The 19452-nt window shown below is 40.7% G+C and overlaps 1 protein-coding gene across 1 annotated transcript; it reads left to right on the top strand.

Annotated features, from left to right (window-relative positions):
* The first annotated feature begins 4635 nt into the window (after positions 1–4635).
* On the top strand, positions 4636–17912 carry LOC119654895. Its single transcript, XM_038060515.1, has 2 exons — positions 4636–4895; positions 17564–17912. The coding sequence occupies exons 1-2, from the start codon at positions 4699–4701 to the stop codon at positions 17754–17756; spliced, it is 390 nt and encodes a 129-aa protein (XP_037916443.1). The 5' UTR covers positions 4636–4698; the 3' UTR covers positions 17757–17912.
* The last annotated feature ends 1540 nt before the right edge of the window (positions 17913–19452 follow it).

Genomic DNA, 19452 nt, shown 5'->3' with positions numbered 1-19452 from the left:
GCATCTGCAAAACTTTCATTTTTGGTGTTGTTTGGAGACATTTTTTTTGCAGTTGGTTTTTAGCATTTTATTTGAGATTTCCGGTGGTGCTTTGAAAAGTTGTATTCATTTTAACATAATAACACGAAAGGTGAAGCATTTTCACATTCAGCGAGTTAATATTTTGCTATTTTTCTTCGCCGATAATCTTTAATCGGCAATCCTTTTATCCAAAATTTTCGACCTAAACGACCAACAGCGGCAACCCTGACTCCCTTTATCGAAAAACGGCGACCCTTAGCCAGTCTGCAAAAAAAAAAAAAATTTAAATCCATCTATTTACAAAATATCCATAAAAATAATCATCATCATCATCACCCACACACCAGCTAACATAAAATCATGTCACTGATTACTTGTTGGCAACTTCGTAGACCCCCCACCGCCCCATCATATTTCGAAATAACAATTTCAGTTGTTTTCCAATAAGTGTAACCAGCAGATAGTTTTAAAAAATGCTTTGTTTTATACAAAACCTAAATAAAATCTTATTTTGAACTTGTATAATTTTGTTACGCACGATTTCTCTAGAATTAGTTAGACGGTTAATTGTCAAGCGCAGGCGGTGCGAGATCTAGCAACCAACCAACAACATCAAATCGCACTGACCAACGAGTAGAAGATAGGAGATTACAACTTTGAGACCGTTGAAAATTTCTCTTATCTATGGTCGAAAATCACAACGGATAACAGCTATGACAATGAAATCCGCGCACGGTTGTTAGCAGCCAATAGAGCATATTTCAACTTACAAAAACTGCTTCGCTTGAAACGTTTCAACATAGGGTCAACGTTCATACTCTATAAGACTATGATTTTGTCAGTCCTTATGTATTCCTCAAAGACCTGGGTTCTTAGCAAAAAATTGCGTACTCTTGGCCGCGTTGGAGAGAAGAACCCTTCGAAGAATTTTAGCCCCCTCCATGAGGATGGATGATTCCGCAGGCTACATAACGACGAAATCTATTAGCGATACCACGACCGTCTAGTTGTGGCTAAAATCGGGCTCAACAGGTTGCTGTGGGCGGGTCACTTATTCCGTTTGGATGAGGATGATCCAGCTCGAGAAGTCTATAAGGGCGATGTATATATGAAATATTATCAATTAACTTTTTTATTTTTGGTTTATATTTTTCCGGTTGTCCGGAATATAACTTATATAATGTCGAAATTTGATTGAATTCCATGGGTCCTTCGATCAAATGTGCATTCCCAACGGGAGTAGCTGCGGAACTCCACCACACAAGCACAATTCCCCCACCATCACCGACGTAGTCAAATTCCTCCACCATCACCGACGTAGTCAAATTCCTCTTTTCAGGTGCTGCATTTGACTGCCGCCAGACTTTTTGTTTTCTATCAGCATCGAAAACATTGAATTTAGATTCGCCGGTAAACAGCACTTCATTACAGAACCCCGTTTCCAGGTGAATTCTAAGCGTGTTTTTCGGTTTACGCAAGAAAGGAAGAGTTAACGGCGAACGATTCTTAAATAGCACCCCATCTTTTTAAGGGGGGACCAAACCCAAAAATGGCCAAGAATTTTTTTATTATTTTATTGCAATAACAATAATTGAACGTGGTCTAAGGAAAAAAATAATTAAACCTGCAGATTATTGTCCTTTTTTTACAACCTACCTATTAAATTACATTTTCAACCCAATTGTTTCAAAAGATTTCCGTAGATAAACCAGTATGTTCTTAATTAAACAAAAAAAAAAAATCAACCCGATATCTCTCACCGTTTTTCAGAAAAGTACACCCAAAGTTGAATGTAAGAAACGAAGAGAAAATCGATATATATTTCATCATTACAAAATAATTAGTCGAAGAAATTTGCGTTCCGGGTTTAGGTTAGGGCTGTTTTCCTTTAATGGGGTCATCCCGTGTGTTAAATCCGCGGAATCGATTTTTTTCTTTTGCATCAATTGTATCTAGATATAGTGTAGAATATATGGGCAGTGTGATTTGTTGATATTCGGAGTCGTTCGGAAATTATAGTGTTAAATACGTAATAAGTCACATGCCAGATTTATGTCGATAGCCGTAATAAAGCTCGTATTTATCATTCCGCGCTAAAAGGACAGGAATTGAAGCCAAGGCTGTACATGCGATTCTTGAAGAAACCTAAGATTTATGGACTAGGTATAGCAGATCAATGGTCAGTTAAGGTTTGATGGCTAAAAATCGCATTCTACTTTTTAAGTGCGTTTTTCTCGAAACTGCTTGTTGAAAATCGGCTGCCACCATAGCCCAAAATTTATCCAACGAAATTCTTTGAAATTTTCACCACTTATTCAAAACATATTTCTACGGTCCGCAAACTAGGATAATTGCGATTCATTGAGTAGTTTTTTTTATTCATTGAAGAAGCCGTGAAAAAACACCAAAATTCACAAAAAAAGGTAAAGAACACCAAAAATTTAGTTTTTAATATTTTTTAATAATCCTAGTTTGCGGACTGTAGTTAAGTCTTTACGTTAAAATGCTGTTTAGTTTTTTTTCTTTAAGATGATCGCAGCGCCCTCTAGCGTGACAGCAGGAAAACACTTTTTTTTGGAGATGGTTGTATAAATTGCTCTGTATTTCAATATCCAACTATGCAATCGGGCTGGAAAAATTACTATGCACGTTCAAGATACAAATACATCTATGGTGAAAAATTCGTATATGTATCTTTATCCAGTTCTTCATAAAAATTTCTAAAATCAGCCAAAAAAACGGCCTTCACATAGGATGACCTCCTTAAGCGCTCTGGGCATTGTTTTAGCTGAAATTACTTTCCCAGTTCGTTTCTGTAAGGCTAGTTTGAGGTCACTTAGTTTTTGATTGTTGGTTATTTGTCGCCTAATAAATCATAGATCGTATCTGCGGATTCCCCTTTTGGGGGATGCTCTGGACCCGATGTTCCTGTTGGTACCGACGATAAATGTAAATTACAGTGCTTTTTGCTAAATTCAATAATCGGCCTAGCTCAGCACCCGATCCACCGTTTTTTGGGTGAACAATCACTAGGCCCTGATCCAACATGGATTGTTGCGCCAACGATTAATCACTAGTTCGCGGGTCTCAAGGTGGTATTTTCCGTCGTACGTGGCATTTTCTTTTCAGTGCACTCGCACTTTTGTATTACCGGTAAACATCTGAAAACTCTCGTTGATGCATTATTCATGTTGGGGAATTTTCTGTTTTGATACTCGTGCATCGCTACCATGTGGCCAGATATTACTGTGGCACGCCAATCGCAAATTTGTTTGTTTTCAGTCCAGGTTTCTATATTTTGCAAAAATTCCGAATTAAGCTTTATTTCCATATGCTGATTGCGGTCATTTTTTCTGTAGCACTGTGACCGAATACTATTGCGATTGCCTGCATGCTTTACTGTGAATGTTCAGAGACAGAGCATTTAGGGGAATCCCTTGATTCGTTTTGAAAAGATAGCATTGCCATATTAAAAACATGAATTTGAATCAAAATTTGTCCCCGAAGAAACGAAAAACCTCGCTTACAATGATTTTGTAAAAAAATTTTGGGATATATCTGCATGTGTCTATGTCCTAAAATTTTAAAAACGATCCCAGGGAAAATCAAATCCACATATGCTTTCTCATTACTCTTCAACTTTACTAAGTGAAGATCTTACAAAAGGGAAAAAAATAAAGATCATTCTAGAACAGTTTTATAGCAAAGTAATTTTAATGAATTTCAGTGGTACCAACTCGGGAAGCCAAGTCATCATCAGCTTCCATTTACCCTTACATCTGCGGTACTAAGGGCGGTCGCACCGAATCCTGTTTAGATACGAAAGACTAATTTATACATAATTCTGCCGATGCCAGAAATTTGCTGAATGTTTCTGCGAATATTCAGAAGAAATCAGTCAAAAATGCAGAAAATCAATACCCACGCTTGCTTCTAGTGCGTTTGCATATGTGAAGCCCAAATGAATGCATTTTCCCTGGTATGTTCACGAGGCAAGTTGAATAGAATTTTGATCGCCCCGAGCTCATGACTCGCCGCGCGCCGCCTCGAATCCGCTCGTTTTGGGCCTTGCGTCACGTTTTAAAACTAAATACTCACATCCGCTCCACGCACATTTAAGCTGGATCACCCTGTGTTTGGTTACAACGTGAATGGAATTCTCGCCCGAAGTTGTTTACGCATACATTTATGAACTTCACAAAGGGCTTTCGAATGCATTCTGAGAAATTTTCCTAATTTATTTGTTTTCGTGTCTGCACACAAGGCGCAAACCAGAAAGCACACCGTCCGAGGCGGACCAAAATAACTCGGCTTCCATTTGGCTGAGTGATGGGTGAAAAAATCCGTTGGAATGTGTGCCGGAAATGGCTAAGAGACGTTACGTCACCGCTGCGGAATGTTGTAAACGTGACGTAGCGACAGTTCCGAAATCGGTAACGAGAACGAGACCAAGCCCGACGCACTCAGGGCGACTCACTCTACTGGCCGAGCGGCTGGCGACTCCATAACCAGGCCGACCACCTCTTCTAGTGCATTTGCATAACCAATTGCCGAGCCATGCGCCCGGTGTATGCACGTCCATTGCAATGCACCCGCGGCCGCCATGCCTACGTGCACGAGAACGTTGGATCTGGGGTTCGCGCTGCGACGACTTTCCGCACAGCCAATGCAGTTGCGATGTGGCAGTTTCTGTTCGCGAATAAAAGCTCTGCTTGTGCAAAATGGCGCGTTTTTTCGCAAATGCAAAATCAACCAGTAACAAAATGGCCACCATTCGTTAAAGTTGTCCATGTGTTTGTACCGGGGGGTCTATGGAGGTATTTTCAGTTTTGGTTTGTGAAATTACTTGAATGCTTGGTGGAATCGGAAAAACGGTAATGTATTGCTAATATGTAGATATTATACAAGAGTGTAGCATGAAATGAGATAAACAAGCTGACAAGACGTCCCTTTACTTTTTGCCTTATTGTATTGGAAATAATTAAGACTTGCCTTTTCTTTTCACTAGTAATATTTGTTAACCTTGCAAATACCAATATTTCGGGAGCCACTTGTTCCCCTCATCTGTGCTACAAGTGGGAAGTAAGGAAGGGAACAAGTGGTTCCCGTAATATCGGTATCGGCTAATAAATATTACTAGCGAAGGGAAGAGGCATCCAGCTATTATTATCACAGTTATAGAAGGTGAAACTTTACATTTAATGTGAATTTCGTGCATTCTAAAACGTATATGACGTCATTATACCATATCAATTCGTCAATACCACAACAAAGTGAGCCCATATGAAGGGGGGTGGCAGGTTTAACTTTTTAATCATTTGTGTGTATTTATATGTTTGCGTAGAACGTTTCTCACAGAAGATGAACACAAAACCTTTATACCCAAAGCACAAGTTTCCTGTATTCCGACTTGTTTGCTAATAGATACGTAATTAACTAGCAACTATGGCCAGACTGAAACTCACTGAGGAAGAGATGCCGGTCCTCGAAATGGTGGTATATGAAAAATTAAAAATTTTTATTTAGTATTTTAGGAAAAACTTAATCTTTTCTTTTCGGTTTTTTTCTTACAAAAAAACAAGTTGGACAAAACGGCATACATAACAGTAGAATTTTAAAAATAGATATCAAACAAATAGATAATAGACGGTGAACAAATGCTTTATAAACGCGATTTCAATATTTTAAAGCATTTATGCTTTTATCACTGCTTCTAAGCGTCGCGGTATCAAACGCACCAGATTTGCACAAAATTGTGGAGAAATGTTATTTTATTCATCAACTTAACTTTATGAACGCAAAACCGAGGGATTCTTGAGCACAGGCTCAGACTCGAACCCCTAGGAAGTAGTCGCTCACGTAACCCTGTAACGCTCACGTAACCCTGTAACCCTGTAACGCTATATGAATACAATTACATTTATTGTAACTGTATTTTCTTTTGCAATTGGGGGTCAGAAATCGCTTCATATCCGGAGAGGGATTTTTCAAGTAATTTTTTTTTCAAACGCGTTTTTCACGAAATGTCTTTTCAAATTTGCGATAATTTTAACAAAAGGAATTGGCGGATCATTATGAAATTTGGAGGTATGATTGTTTGATTGTTTACAAAATTATGAATAATTTAAACCGACATTTGGGATGATACCATATTCTTAAGGGTGCTTTTTTTTGGATAATTAGTGAAAAATGGTGAAAATTGAAATATTTTTTTCTCTTCCAAATCTTTAATTTGGACTATTCTCGCCTGCATTGAGGTTCATATTCTTAGAAAATTAATAAGTAATGAATTATTAAAACCGTTTTGATTTCATATAAAAATCGGAGTCGCTACACGTTCCGCTATTGGCAAACTCTAGTTACGACTTTCAGCGGATTAATGCCGCGTAATTTTGTTATCTCTATTTCAAAAAATTCTTAAAAGTTCTAACTATGACTAATAAAATGTCCAAATTTACCTACCTGACACTAAGTTTCCTAATGTGGTTTCCCCCCTTAATAGCCTTCTTAAACTTCTATACTTTTTCAAATTTTAATTTCTTTAATTTTAGTGCCAATTCTCAAAGGTTTTCAACAACGTTCAGATCCGGTAACAGCGAAGGTGTTTTCAGAAATGTTGGGCAGTTACACAGGGTGCGGCAGCATAATTTCCTTTTTTAAAATGCGCGCCACTCAGTTAGTTGATGTCATAGCGGAGCGCTAGTGGTCTCGTTCAAGAGGGGATACTGTAAAGTTTTGTCCCGACACGGTTCAGTCGCCATCATGCATTGGAATAGTGAGGAGCGTGCCTTTGCCGTTGAGGTTTACTTTTCAAGCGGATGTTCGGTTATTGCAACACAGCGTGCATTTCGGAATCGCTTTAATTTAGCCCCGTTGGCTCCCGTCCCAGACCGCAAATCAATTGTTACTAGGGGCACTACATTCAGACAAACTGCAAGTGCGACAAAAGGAAGAACAGGAGTCCCTCGGCCCGTTAGATCACCTGAGAACATTGAAGCAGTGAGAGCGTCAATGAAAGCGATCGCCACGGCGTTCTGCGCGCAAACACGCATCTGCCCTTGGACTATCCGATCGTTCTGTGAGAAGAATTCTTCGTGATGATCTTCATTTTCATCCCTATAAGATGGCGATAGTGCAGGAACTTTCAGAACGTGACTTCAATTCTCGGATGAACGCGTGTGAGCTTCTTCTTAATGTCTTTCCCGATGAAGCCCATTTTCATTTGTGTGGGTCGGTTAACAAACAAAACATGTGCTACTGGGCTGACACCAACCCTCGCGAATTGCATCAAAAGCCTTTGCATTCACCCAAAGTGACAGTGTGGTGTGCAATTTCCTCAGTTGGAATTATTGGTCCCTGGTTTTTTGAGGAGAATGAGGTTACAGTGACAGTGAATTCGGACCGGTATGTAAACATGCTACAGAATTTTTTTTCCCACGGCTAGAAAATTTGGATTTGGGGGACACTTGGTTACAACAAGACGGTTCAACAGCACACACTTCAAGAGCATCGATGGCTGTTTTGAGGGAGCACTTTCCAGAGCGCCTTATCTCAATTAGAGGCGATTTGGAATGGCCGGCACGCTCTCCCGATCTGTCCCCTTGTGATTTTTTTCTATGGGGTTTTTTGAAATCCCGTGTTTATGTGAACCGTCCAAGAACCCTACAAGATTTGAAGACCAACATCCAAGAAGAAATTGCCAACATAACACCTTCTATGCTAACAAGAGTCATGACAAACGCCAGAAATCGGTTTACGCAATGTATGGGGAATGGGGGACATCACCTAACAGATTTGATCTTCAAAACAATGTAAATAAAAACTTTAGACATGTACCTACATTATAAAAAATAAATAAATATTTTCCGATGCATACAATAGTTTTTACTGACTTTTGAAAAAAGGAAGTTATGCTGCCGCACCTTGTAGATGAGTCACATCTTAGCAACAGGGGAAGTTTGCTCGGAATTATTGTCCTGATAGAAGGCAAATTCGTCCCATATATTCAATTCCTCAGCACTTTGCCTTACATGTCACCATGTCAGGTGTGTAAATATCGGAATCTATCCAATTTACCTACTCCTCTTCCTAATCTGTATACCTGTATTACCGTAGAATACGGTAAAAGTGATTAGAATCATTTTTTAACCTTTTCTAACTACTAAAGCCGGCGAATTAAAGCCGTGAAACTTTATTTTTCTATCTGATCGCTTTTTCCCAGCTATGAAAATCATGTTTCCCACGAACATTTCGAACCGTTTCGGCACAAACGTCTTTCCCAAATCGGTTTGGACTATATTTTTTAATTCAGTTATCGTTCAAAAAGTATATTTATTCTTCAAAATACATCGCTCATCATGATCGTCAAATTTTTTCACCTGATGATATTTTGCTCTTATTTTGAATTTGAAAATTTTGAAATTTTGTTTAAGAATGAAGGATTCCTAAGTCCGCCATCCACTTAATGGCGGACCGGACCAGTTGGAAAGCAACATGCTTTCTCAGTTGTGGTTCACGGAACCCTCATCCTCGGGCAAGCACGTTCGGTTTCATCCAGGGCAGAGGCAACTGGTTCGGTCCGCCATTAAGTAGATGGCGAACTTAGGAATCCTTCGATTCTTAAACAAAATTTTAGTTTAGCCTCAGCCGGCTTAGGCCTAAATTTTTAGAAGGCGGTTTTGTGTTCATTCACTCATTTATGTCGTGTTTTTGAATAAATATAAGAGAGCAAATACGACCTTGTAACCAATTCGGTTATGCTGTTCCCAGGGCAGAGGTGGAGCAGCGTCTGACGAGTTGCCTCTGCCCTCGATGAAACTGCAAGTCATATATTTTCAAAATTTTCTTTATAAGGTTTTATAATGTCGTAAACAGTGTAGTGGCTTCGACCAACAAATTTTCTGATGTTTCGGGCGGTTGTACGGTTTCCCTCCTTTCGAAGAACACTTAAATACTACTTTTTAATTTCAACCCCTGCAAATTTATATCTACCAATCAGATACAATTCCAGGAGGAAAGTACCGTTATATAGCGAAATTCTATAGTTTGTCTGTTCGGTTATTCGTTTGGGGTGAGATTTTGCCTATTCGCTTTTGTTTTGATTTTTTATAATAATGTTGAATGAAAGTGTATTATGTCATATATATCTTTTAAAAGGTATGTTTATGATCTAAAAGCTCCATATAATTTTTGAGAAAAAAACTTATAATTTAATTCAATTAATTGTGTTCCCAAAATGGAGCACTCCTTGTCCAATTATGCGTTTGAGCTTCTGTACCTATAAATGAACTGCCATATTTTTTATCTGCTATCTTACTCTAAAGTAAGTTTGAAATAACCATATATGAGGGTTCAAAATGACCGTTGAGCCGACGAGAAAGGTTATTTGTATGCAAATAACGACTTTTTTCTGATTTGCCATCATGGCATTGCAATATACAGGAATTGTAGTTAAATAGCGTGCATATCCGTTTGAACGCATTATTTGAAAGTGCAGTGTGCATTCTTCACACAAAAATGGTTTTCTTTGATTTATCATATAATTGACAATTGGTGATTTTTAAAACAGTGCAGTATAAAAAAGTAGCATTTTGTAAAAATAACAACTTTTGGGTAGATCAGTTAGGCTTTCTATGAAAATTCAATACAGTGCGGGAGAGATTTACTGAACGTGATATTGAGATTGTGGTGGGTGGATTTTGATCATAGTTTGCTCGGACATGTGATGGGGAAATACCATAATGACTATGGTAAGAGGTTTGCGGATTTTTGCAACTTCTACCGCCTTGTCATTGGTGGCACATTGTTCGAATATAGATGTTCTCATAAGATCAGTGGGGTTTAAATAAATCATCAGCAGTTTTAGGAGATGCCTTCAGGATTTGCGAAATACAAAAGGTGCTGGCATTGGTATCGAGCGAGATCATCACTTGATGCTTGCTTGCCTTCGCTTGCGTATTGCGTAAGGAACCTCGAAACCCCGAAGAACAGGGCCCTATCAAAGGTGCTCTTGTATCCCCTGCAGGTTAAATTATTGGGTAAGTCCTGAAGGTGCACCATAACATCTGACTAAATGTTTAACTTAGAAGCGGATCAAGGAGAGTAGAGAACTGAATGATCTTATTGCTACTACCAATGGGAGCGAATGTGATGCGTTTGACCTCCGGTACTGCGCCAAATCTCGAAAATTCCAGAGTAGTGTGCACCGCGACAAAGTCTTTCGATGGTCCACGAGCAGCTTAAGGGATGGAGGGAGCATTTCACCACGGTTCTCAATATTTGGTGAAGTTCCACCACTTGTAGATGAAATGGTTAATCACAGAAACATCCGGATACAGATAAAAAGTGAAATCATCTCAGTCATGAATACATCGATGCGGGGCAAAGCGCGGAACACTTTATTGCAATGGGGATGCGCGAAATATCACCTTGGCAGGTAATCCCACCACTTCTTGAGAAAAGTGATCCATATTATAAAGTAATATTTCCTGTTTGATTGTATGTACGCAGTATTTCTATCGATTAAATTATTTGAAATAATAAAAACTCCGAGGTTGAACTCAGATTTGGGTAACTGCTATTCCCCATTGTTTAGAAAACTCTTAAAGTAAATAATCTGGGCTAGTTTTAGGATAGATAAATTAGCTATTAGGAAGTTAATTAAATATTTATTTCTTTTTCAGGACCTAGATATAAGTTTTTATATAGATTTAGAATAGTATAAATAGAACCTTAATGTCTACAGATGAGCAAACTTCTTTGCACTGATGAAGGGAACAAGTGGTTCCCGAAATATCGAGAGACCCCAAATGCATTTTGTGCGAAGTAAAGAACGGGCGGGATAAACGGCATATTGCCGGAAGTGGTAAAAGCCCGGAATTTAGGAAGGCGTTACCTGTTGTGAAAAAATGGGGTTAATACAAATAAACCTTAATCATTGCAGGGTTGCACAAGATTTGCTTGCGCAGACCATTTACGATGGAGGTTGCTATCATTAGTGAACCGTACAGAAATCTCTACAGGAGTGTATGGGTCACAGATTCGACTGGTGGAGCGGCGATATGGGCGTGCGATCGTCAAACCATACAATATAGCATGCGTCTGGCGACTAGCGGCTTTGTGTGGGCAAAAATAAGCTATAAGCTAGCAAAGCAGGCACCTCTACGGATAGAGCTCTCCATGTTACACAAAGCATCTCTAAGGCATGTGACGCGTCGATGCTTAGGAGGTGCTTATTCTTCACTAGAAGATCCAATTATTGGTGAACTTGCCAGCCTTCGATCGATTTGCCACAGAGCCAGACGAACGGTCCATTGGGCAATAGATAGGATTGATCAAGGGTAAAAGGAGCATGCATATAGGGAAGCTCGCAAGAACCTCAAGCTCGCCATCCAGCGGAGTAAGAGGGAATGTTTTAAGGAGCTCTGTTTGGAAGCGGACATAAATCGTGACAGGACGATTCAGAGGCCGATCATCTCCGCAGATCACATGCCCTACACTCTTGTTGAAAATTTATTCCCCCAACAAGAGGGGGATACTGACACTTACCAGCGTTCCCTAAACGTGACGTCGATTCCACCAGTCACCAGGGACGAGCTGCTGGAGATCTGCAGTCGAATAGGCGACAGCAAAGCCCCGGGTCTGGACGGCATACCGAATAAGGCCCTCAAACTTGCCGTCAAATGTAGACCGGATATATTCGCGGAGCTGTTCGAAACGGGCATGTCCGAGGGTATCTTTCCAGTACTGTGGAGGCGGCAGAAGTTGGTGCTGCTGCCTAAGGCTGGCAAACCGCCAGGTCCTATAGACCCATATGTTTTTTAGACACTATGGGGAAAATGTTGGAGTGGGTTATTTATAATATACTACTCTCAGTCGTCGAGAGCCAAGGGGGCCTTTCAGATAGGCAGTATGGGTTTCGTAAAGCCAGATCAACCATTGATGCCATCAAAATTGTCACTGGCTTGGCCGAAAATGCAATTCACGGAAGGGGTTGTACCAGCAAATATTATGTGGTGGTCACCCTGGATGTGGGGAATGCATTCAACTGGAACCTTATACGAAAGTCTCTGGCGACTATTGGTGTTCCCACCTACCTCGCCACTATTATAGATAGATAGATATAGATTTGCGTGAGCGAACACTCTGGTATAATACCGATGATGGACCCAAGGAGTACGTTGTCTCCACGGATGTCCCACAGGGCTCTGTACTGGGCCCACTACTGTGGAACATCATGTATAATGGTGTGCTTAACGTTCCGGTTCCGGAGGAGGCCACGGTGGTGGGTTAGGCCGATGATATAGCACTGGTTATGGTCGCAAAGCATCTCGAGGATGCCGAGTTGTACTCAAGCGAAACAATCAGTGTTGTTAAGTCTTGGTTAGGGAGTGCTGGATTGGCACTTGCTGAGGAAAAGACGGAAGCGGTCCTCATTACTAAGCGCCGCAAAAGAAATTACGCCTGCATTAGAATCGGGAATCGTATCATCACTTCCAAGCCGGCCACCAAATACTTGTGGGTGATGATAGGCGGAAAACTCAATTTTAAGCAGCACATAGATCATACTTGCAGAAAAGCATCCACCACGAGTATGGCTCTGGCAAGAATGATGCCGAACGTCGGAGGACAGCGGCATACTTGCAGGCTGCTCATAGCCAGGGTGGTGAGTTTGGGTAAACGCGCTGCAGGTTTTAGGCAATGCATATAAACTAAGTGCGGTTTACAGGAGAACTGCCTTGAGGGTGTGTTCTGCCTTCAGGACCGTCTCAGATGAGCAGCGTTCGTCACCTAGGGAATGATGCCGATTGACATCCTGGCAATCGAAATGATGAATATTTACAACACCAGGTCCATCTCTCCCTTATCGCAGGTGAAAAAAGCCGAAAGAGAGAGATCCATAAGCAGATGGCAACAGCGATGGGACCAGTCAGAAAAGGATCGTTGGACTTACAGGTTGATCCCTTCCATCAGGGAGTGGCTGGAGGGAAAGCATGGGGAGATCAATTATAATTTCACCCAGTTTCTTAAATTGTACACCTCGCCTAATTGTCCAAACTGTGGGGTCCTAGAGGACCGAGTGCACGTTTTCTTCCAGTGTCCTAGGTTCGTGGAAGAAAGGAGGAACTTAGAGGAAACTCTAGATGAAGTGCTATCATCGGAAAATTTTGTCCGGAGAATGGTAGTTTGCCAGGAAGACTGGGATGCGATCAATTCCATGATCGCAGTAATCCAGTAGAAACTGCGAAAAGCAGAAGAAGAGAGGAAGACGCGGTTACGAACCCCGCGGGAAGACAGAAGGAGACCTAGCTAAACTAAGCTAACTCCGCCCCGTGATGTAATACCTAAAGGTGGTTCCACGGGGTAGGGGGGAGTCGGTGGTAGTTTTAGTAGGTAAAAATCCCACACTCTGACGTGCCCAGGCCAAAGTCTTTTGAAGATTTCCACTTCCTTAAAAAAATAGACAGACAGACGGACAGACAGACAGACATTGATCCGATTTTAACAAGGTTTTGTTTTGCAAACAAAACCTTAAAAAGGGCTGGGGAGAAGTAGATTCTTCATGAAAGGAATGTTAATATTTCACTCGAATGTCAATTATTCTCGTTAATTATGAAGTCAGCATCTTATTTGTATGGCTTAGGATGCTGTTCGTTCGCACGAAATTGATAAGTTTGAACTGCATAACTTTGACACTAATTGTGCATGCGTATGCACTATACTGTCCTTTATGCCGGTGCAAAATTTAGTACTCCTAGGATGAACTCAAGGGCAGTTTTTCAGTCAATTTCTCAAAGTTGGTAATATACCATTAGTAAGTTTATTTGAGCGGATATCGGAATCGGACATATTTTGAGGTCAAGATTTCATCTAAACACACCACTCTGATTTTTTTCGGATTTTTGGGTGGGGTAGTTTCCGAAAATGAGTGCTGTGTCACCTTAAGTGTGTGCATTTTGATTCCTTACTCGCGCACTTTGCACTCATGTCAAAACTAATATCAAATTCGAAAAGTACTAATTGGGACCTTTCATTCGTGGGGTACATAACTATATTCGATGAAAAAATGTTTACATGTATGGGTTGCCCTCTCTAAACTGCACGGAAATTTATGTCATTCACTGTATGCGTGGGATTTGACAGTTCCCACATGTCCATCAAGTTTCGTTCGGATCGGTTAAGCCATTTTGGAGAAAAGTGCGTGTGACAGGCAGACAGACGGACAGACAGACAGTGAATTGATTTTAATATGGTTTGGTTTTACACAAAACCGTAAAAACAGCTCAATTAAATTAGATGGCCTTTAAGGACTGTCAAAATTGTATGATCGTCACAATGTATTTATATTTCCATTTTTGGTTTTTAGGTGACTAATTGCCCCGTAAAGGAAAAAAAATGACATCATTCATCGATACAAAATACAATTTTTTTTTATTTTAATCATTTTTGCCATTTTTGAAAAAAACAAAATATTTTTACCTTTTTTATGAATGAATCGATTTAGTCAAAATAATTTTTACAAACCTATAACATAATTAACGACGCACCTTAATTTAAACCGAAATATTAAATTTTGGAAAATTTTCTTAATTTTTATTTTCTTACCCTGCAATATCTAGATGTTGCCATTTTCTTCTTTCATTTTTGTTTTAAGGACGCAGTAAAAAAGTAGGGCTATCAGGCCTGTGTGCTGACCAAGTTCTTCGTCTGAAATACTATCAGCCCAACGTACTTCGATGATACGACGAAGACAGGCCTTAACGAGGGCTTGGAGACTTCGACTAAGGGTGCTGCCCAGAAAGAGCATTAACATTGAACGGATCCACCTTGATGTTGAGAAGCAGGTTAAGGCAGCAAAAGCGCTGTTAATGCATCGGAGAACATCCAGTTTGGTGCCACCGTCGTCAGAAACCAAACTTCATACGGCTACGCCTTCGATGCTCTGCTCATTAATGCATATAGAAAGGGTCCGATGAGCCGTCAAATTGAGAACTTTGTCTTTGTTGGCGTTTATCTTGTTCAACCCTACCTGCACCTCTGTCTAAATTCAGAGCTATTTCGACAATGTCCATGACTCGGTGAGAGCACAAACAGATACTATCAGAGTAGTCGAAGTGTTTAAGGAAAGATGTCATCTCCGTTGAACTCCTCCACATTCTCCGGACAGATGATGATGATGATATCAAGAAGAGATAATATCGGTGAAAAGGTGTGATCCCGGCAGACTCCGCTTTAGACCTCAAATTCCTCTTAGATTTCACTTCGATACAGCTCGTGACATCATATGTCGATCTGATAATAGCTATTAGTTTCTTCGAAATGTCTTTTTTTGCGTGGAGCATTCCAGTTCTCTCGAAATCGATAAAGGGCAAGTAAAGCGAAGATCTGAATTTCGCGCAGAATGTTGATGTGGTCAATGCAGAAGAATCCCGAGCAAAAATCCGCCTCCTCTCCGTTGATCAACTGTTCGAGATGTTCTTTGATGGGTTCCGGGATTATTCTATCTATTATCTTTGCAAATGTCTCACTCCGCACTTTTTTGCAATCTACTCTCTGGGAAAGCCCTAGGATTCTCAAGATTTCAGGACAAGTGGAAGTAGCAGATCTGCATTAACTGCAGGTGAAGCGATGAACAACTCTGCGGGGAGACCGTCAGGTCCAGTGGCTTTACTCCGCTTTAGTGCATTGAAGACCAAAATAAATTCTCTTTTGTTTGGAAGAACAGTTCGTATCCGCATGCTACGGTGAGCAGCCATTTCACCAACAAGAGAAGGAAACTCACGGGATGTAATATGTTTAGGAACCATGGTGAAATGTTCTTTCCACTTCTTCAATTGTGATCACAGGACCATTGAAAGATCTGCGACCATATGTAAGTACTTTCGTCATGGAGTATACACTTCTGAAATCATTGCGTTGGGTTGTAATTGATGAATTAAAGGTGTTGGTAATGTAGGACCGTCGAGTACCTTAGGAAGATCTCAGCTAAGTTTGTGTCAAATTTCCCAATTGAACAGAAACAACTTACGTTAGAGGTCGCACTTGACAGGACTGTAAACCGTAAACCTAACTTTGTGCACACAATGATCATTGGTCATGAGTCTTGGTGGATGGAAAATATCTATGAAAGGAAATATATATTAGACCAGAGAGCAGGTTGCGGCCAAAATGTTGCGGGAAAAATGTAGCAGCTCAAGGGGAATTTTTTATATGCCAACAAATGGAGACTTTATGTAGGGTCTATTACTTCAATGAATATTTTGACGAATGTGTTTCAGGATCAGAGCCTTGGAGTGTGTTAGAGCACTTCATTCAAGACCATAACGGTACATTACAGTACACTGCAGGAGGCAATGAGGTCAGCATTGCGCTCGACCGAGATTATTACCCTGATTTGGCTCAAGTACTCACTCACAGCTGAGTCGACTGGTATCCAACGTCAAATCATGATGCAAACCCCATTGCCTTGTGCTCTAACCACTCAGCTATTCAGATTTGCATTATGTTGTTGTTATTCAGGGTTGCATTATGTTGCCGATACTGTCCTTCCTTGTTATTGCAGGCGGTTCGACGCTGTGGCCGGTACTATTCCTCCTTGTTATCGGAGACATGGTAAACCATGTCGCTTTGCCGGGAGGACGTGGAGAAACACAATGAACCATGACATCCTTTCTTAAATATCTCAACTACATTGATGACATCCGCTTGTTTTTGAACGAGTCATAGATCTTTGCTTAATGGTTCTGAATTTGGAAAAGGAGGCAAGAAGAGTCGAACTTAAAATAAACACTAATAAAATCACGGTTCTTAGTCTCTTCGTATCTTCATTAATACAACTTCGGTTTGAGATCCTCTACCAGCGTCAATATCATTATCAGGTTAGGTTTGTTCCCCGTCAATGTTCCCTCTGTGCTTTTATACATTTTATACAGCACATGAAGAATGACTACCACTTTTACTTGAAGGATCCAAGTCTTTGTTGACACCTACCTTCGCTGTGTGGTCGACGTGTTTTGGTCAGGCACAATTTAGAATTAAGGGTTGCGTCAGCGTGCAGGGCAGGTACCTGCAGATGTATGGATTTGAAGCCGAAAAGGGTATTGGATAGATTACAATGAGAACGAGCGTCATTTTCATTGCTGTTTATACCACGGAGTGAAATCCATTGTTTCAGTGTAATCGACTGTAGACCGCCCTGAAAACACATGGCGAAGAGCAGTAGAGGAGCATTATAAGTCCTGGGAAAACCTGAAGAGAGCTGAAGCACGTTTTGGTAAACAGGCTGCGATGGCGGGTAGGTGGAGTAATCGGGCAACTTTTAGCATATTTAAACTTCCCAACTTCATTAAATTTTCACTATTTGATTTGTAAGTTTTACTCTCCAAACTGTTTTGATTGTCACTGAAATTTAAAATGTTCGGAATGTAATTTTAATTAAAAATCATTTTAATTCGTATCAAGTTCTTTTTCTTTAATTGCTTCCTTTCCTTTTCTTCTTTTAACTGTACACAGTCGGATCAATATCTTGCTTTCTTTCTTGCAGATTTGTAGGTTTTGCTTTCATCATCAACCAAGCTAGGCTCCAAAGAGATGACGAGTGTCCACTCCCTCGCTTGCATTCTGACACTACCGCGTCTCCTGCCTCTAATGTCGCTGATAATTCTGCTCCAACACTAATCCCAAACTGCCGCAAGAGCTTGAACATGTCCTTGCAATTTCTTATTCGCTTTAGATAGCTCCTTATTCTTTTTAATAAATTGGGGTTCCACAAACGTGTACGTCGCAGGTCCTCATTAGCCACATTCATCTTCCAGGTTGACGTTGAAATTGCTGTCCTCGACTCGCTGGCCGGTCCGGCTCCCCACTAGATGCCAGTTCACCATTTATCGTACCTGTAATTCGAATATTAGAAAAATCCGATTAAAGAGATTTTAAACTAACACGTTTACACTAAATTATACTAAACTTGCCTTGGAAGTTAGTAAACCTTAATCCAGAATTTTCATCTTGCTTTGCTTGATTTCTCTCCAGAAAATTCGTTTATATTAGTTGCTTAAATAATGATGGTGAATGGGTGGTGATTTGGAAAAAAAAGTAGTAATTTCGTAGTAATTGGAAAAGTAGTTGTTTAGTCCTGTACTAAAAAGGCACGCATTGAATAACTTCTACGTGTAACCAAAGTGTCCGGATGGCCCAATTAGGGGGCTGCCGTTGCGGAAGGTCGCGGTTCAAATCTCACTGGTGGCAGAGTGATTTGCTATCATGACTGGATGTCGGACGCCATTCGACTCAGCTGTGAATGAATACCTGAGTCAAATTAGAGTAATAATCTCGGGCGAGCGGTAGTGTATCGTTACGGTCTTGAATGAAGTGCTCTAACAAACTTCAAGGCCCTGATCTAATATGGATTGTTGCGTCAACGATTATTATTATTATTATAACCAAATGGGAGGTGGCCAAAGGCTAGTATAGGTCCCAGAGCGAATCGTGGATGGCTCCCATAGCTTACATAAGAATGCAAATGATACCGGATTGCGGATTATTCAATTAGCTTGTGTCACACGAAATGGTTCTCGAAAGTACCAGGTTTGCGCGGAAAGCAGTCCATAAACAAACTTGGGCCTTTCCAGACGAACCGCATGTTGATCGAACGTCGCCACCTCTCAGCCTTGATGAATGTCAAAATATATAAAGGGGCCAATATAGACTCGGATCACTATCTCGTTGGCATGCTGCTCCACCTAGAATCCTCTCTGACAATCAGATGAGAGTTAAGGCTGAAGCCATCCACAGGACAGCTCACCGTAACACGTATAAGGGGGAAATGGATGCCGCAATAATCGTAGTCAACAGAGGTCCTGGTGATGAAACATCAAGAAATGATCTTTGAACGTTATCAGTGATACAACCACAAACATACTTGGCCGCAGTCGCAAAAAAAGTCGGAATGTAAGCTAGCAACGGAACGAAACAATACCGCGTAATGTTGCATTCTCAAAGAACGCGGGCACGCACAGAGACCTATCACGAACTCCGTCGAGCGGAAAAGCGACTCCTCAGATAGAAAAAGGAAGCCTGGTCTGTGAACTCGAAAAGTATAGGGAACAACTGCACCAGAGGCGCAAATTTTACCAACCAGTTAGCAGGATGAAGCATTACACACCTCGATGCTCATCCTGCCGAAACAAAGAGGGAAATCTAATTTCCGACAGAATGAGTACATTGGAGCGATGGGTTGAGTACTTTGATGAACTGTTCAACAACCAGAATATCGGGGAGTCGGAGGTCCCGCCAACTGAAGACGACGTACAAATACTGCCACCACCAAGTATAGAAGGAACAGTGCGTGCAATTCATCGGCTTAAAAATCATAAGTCGCCATTAAACGATGGAATTACAGCTGAATTGGTTAAATATGGAAGCGACCAATTA

Source organism: Hermetia illucens, chromosome 4, assembly GCF_905115235.1.
Source record: "Hermetia illucens chromosome 4, iHerIll2.2.curated.20191125, whole genome shotgun sequence".
In the NCBI taxonomy this organism is placed as follows: domain Eukaryota; kingdom Metazoa; phylum Arthropoda; class Insecta; order Diptera; family Stratiomyidae; genus Hermetia; species Hermetia illucens.
The sequence above is the reverse complement of the archived record's forward strand: the minus strand, read 5'-3'. Positions and strand labels throughout refer to the sequence as shown.

Excerpts from the sequence above, each read along its gene's own strand:
- LOC119654895 (XM_038060515.1), top strand. The coding sequence starts at position 4,699 with ATGTGGCAGTTTCTGTTCGCGAATAAAAGCTCTGCTTGTGCAAAATGG. Across the intron at positions 4,896-17,563 it reads TTGGTGGAATCGGAAAAACG|ATTTGTAGGTTTTGCTTTCA; the intron begins GTAATGTATTGC and ends TCTTTCTTGCAG.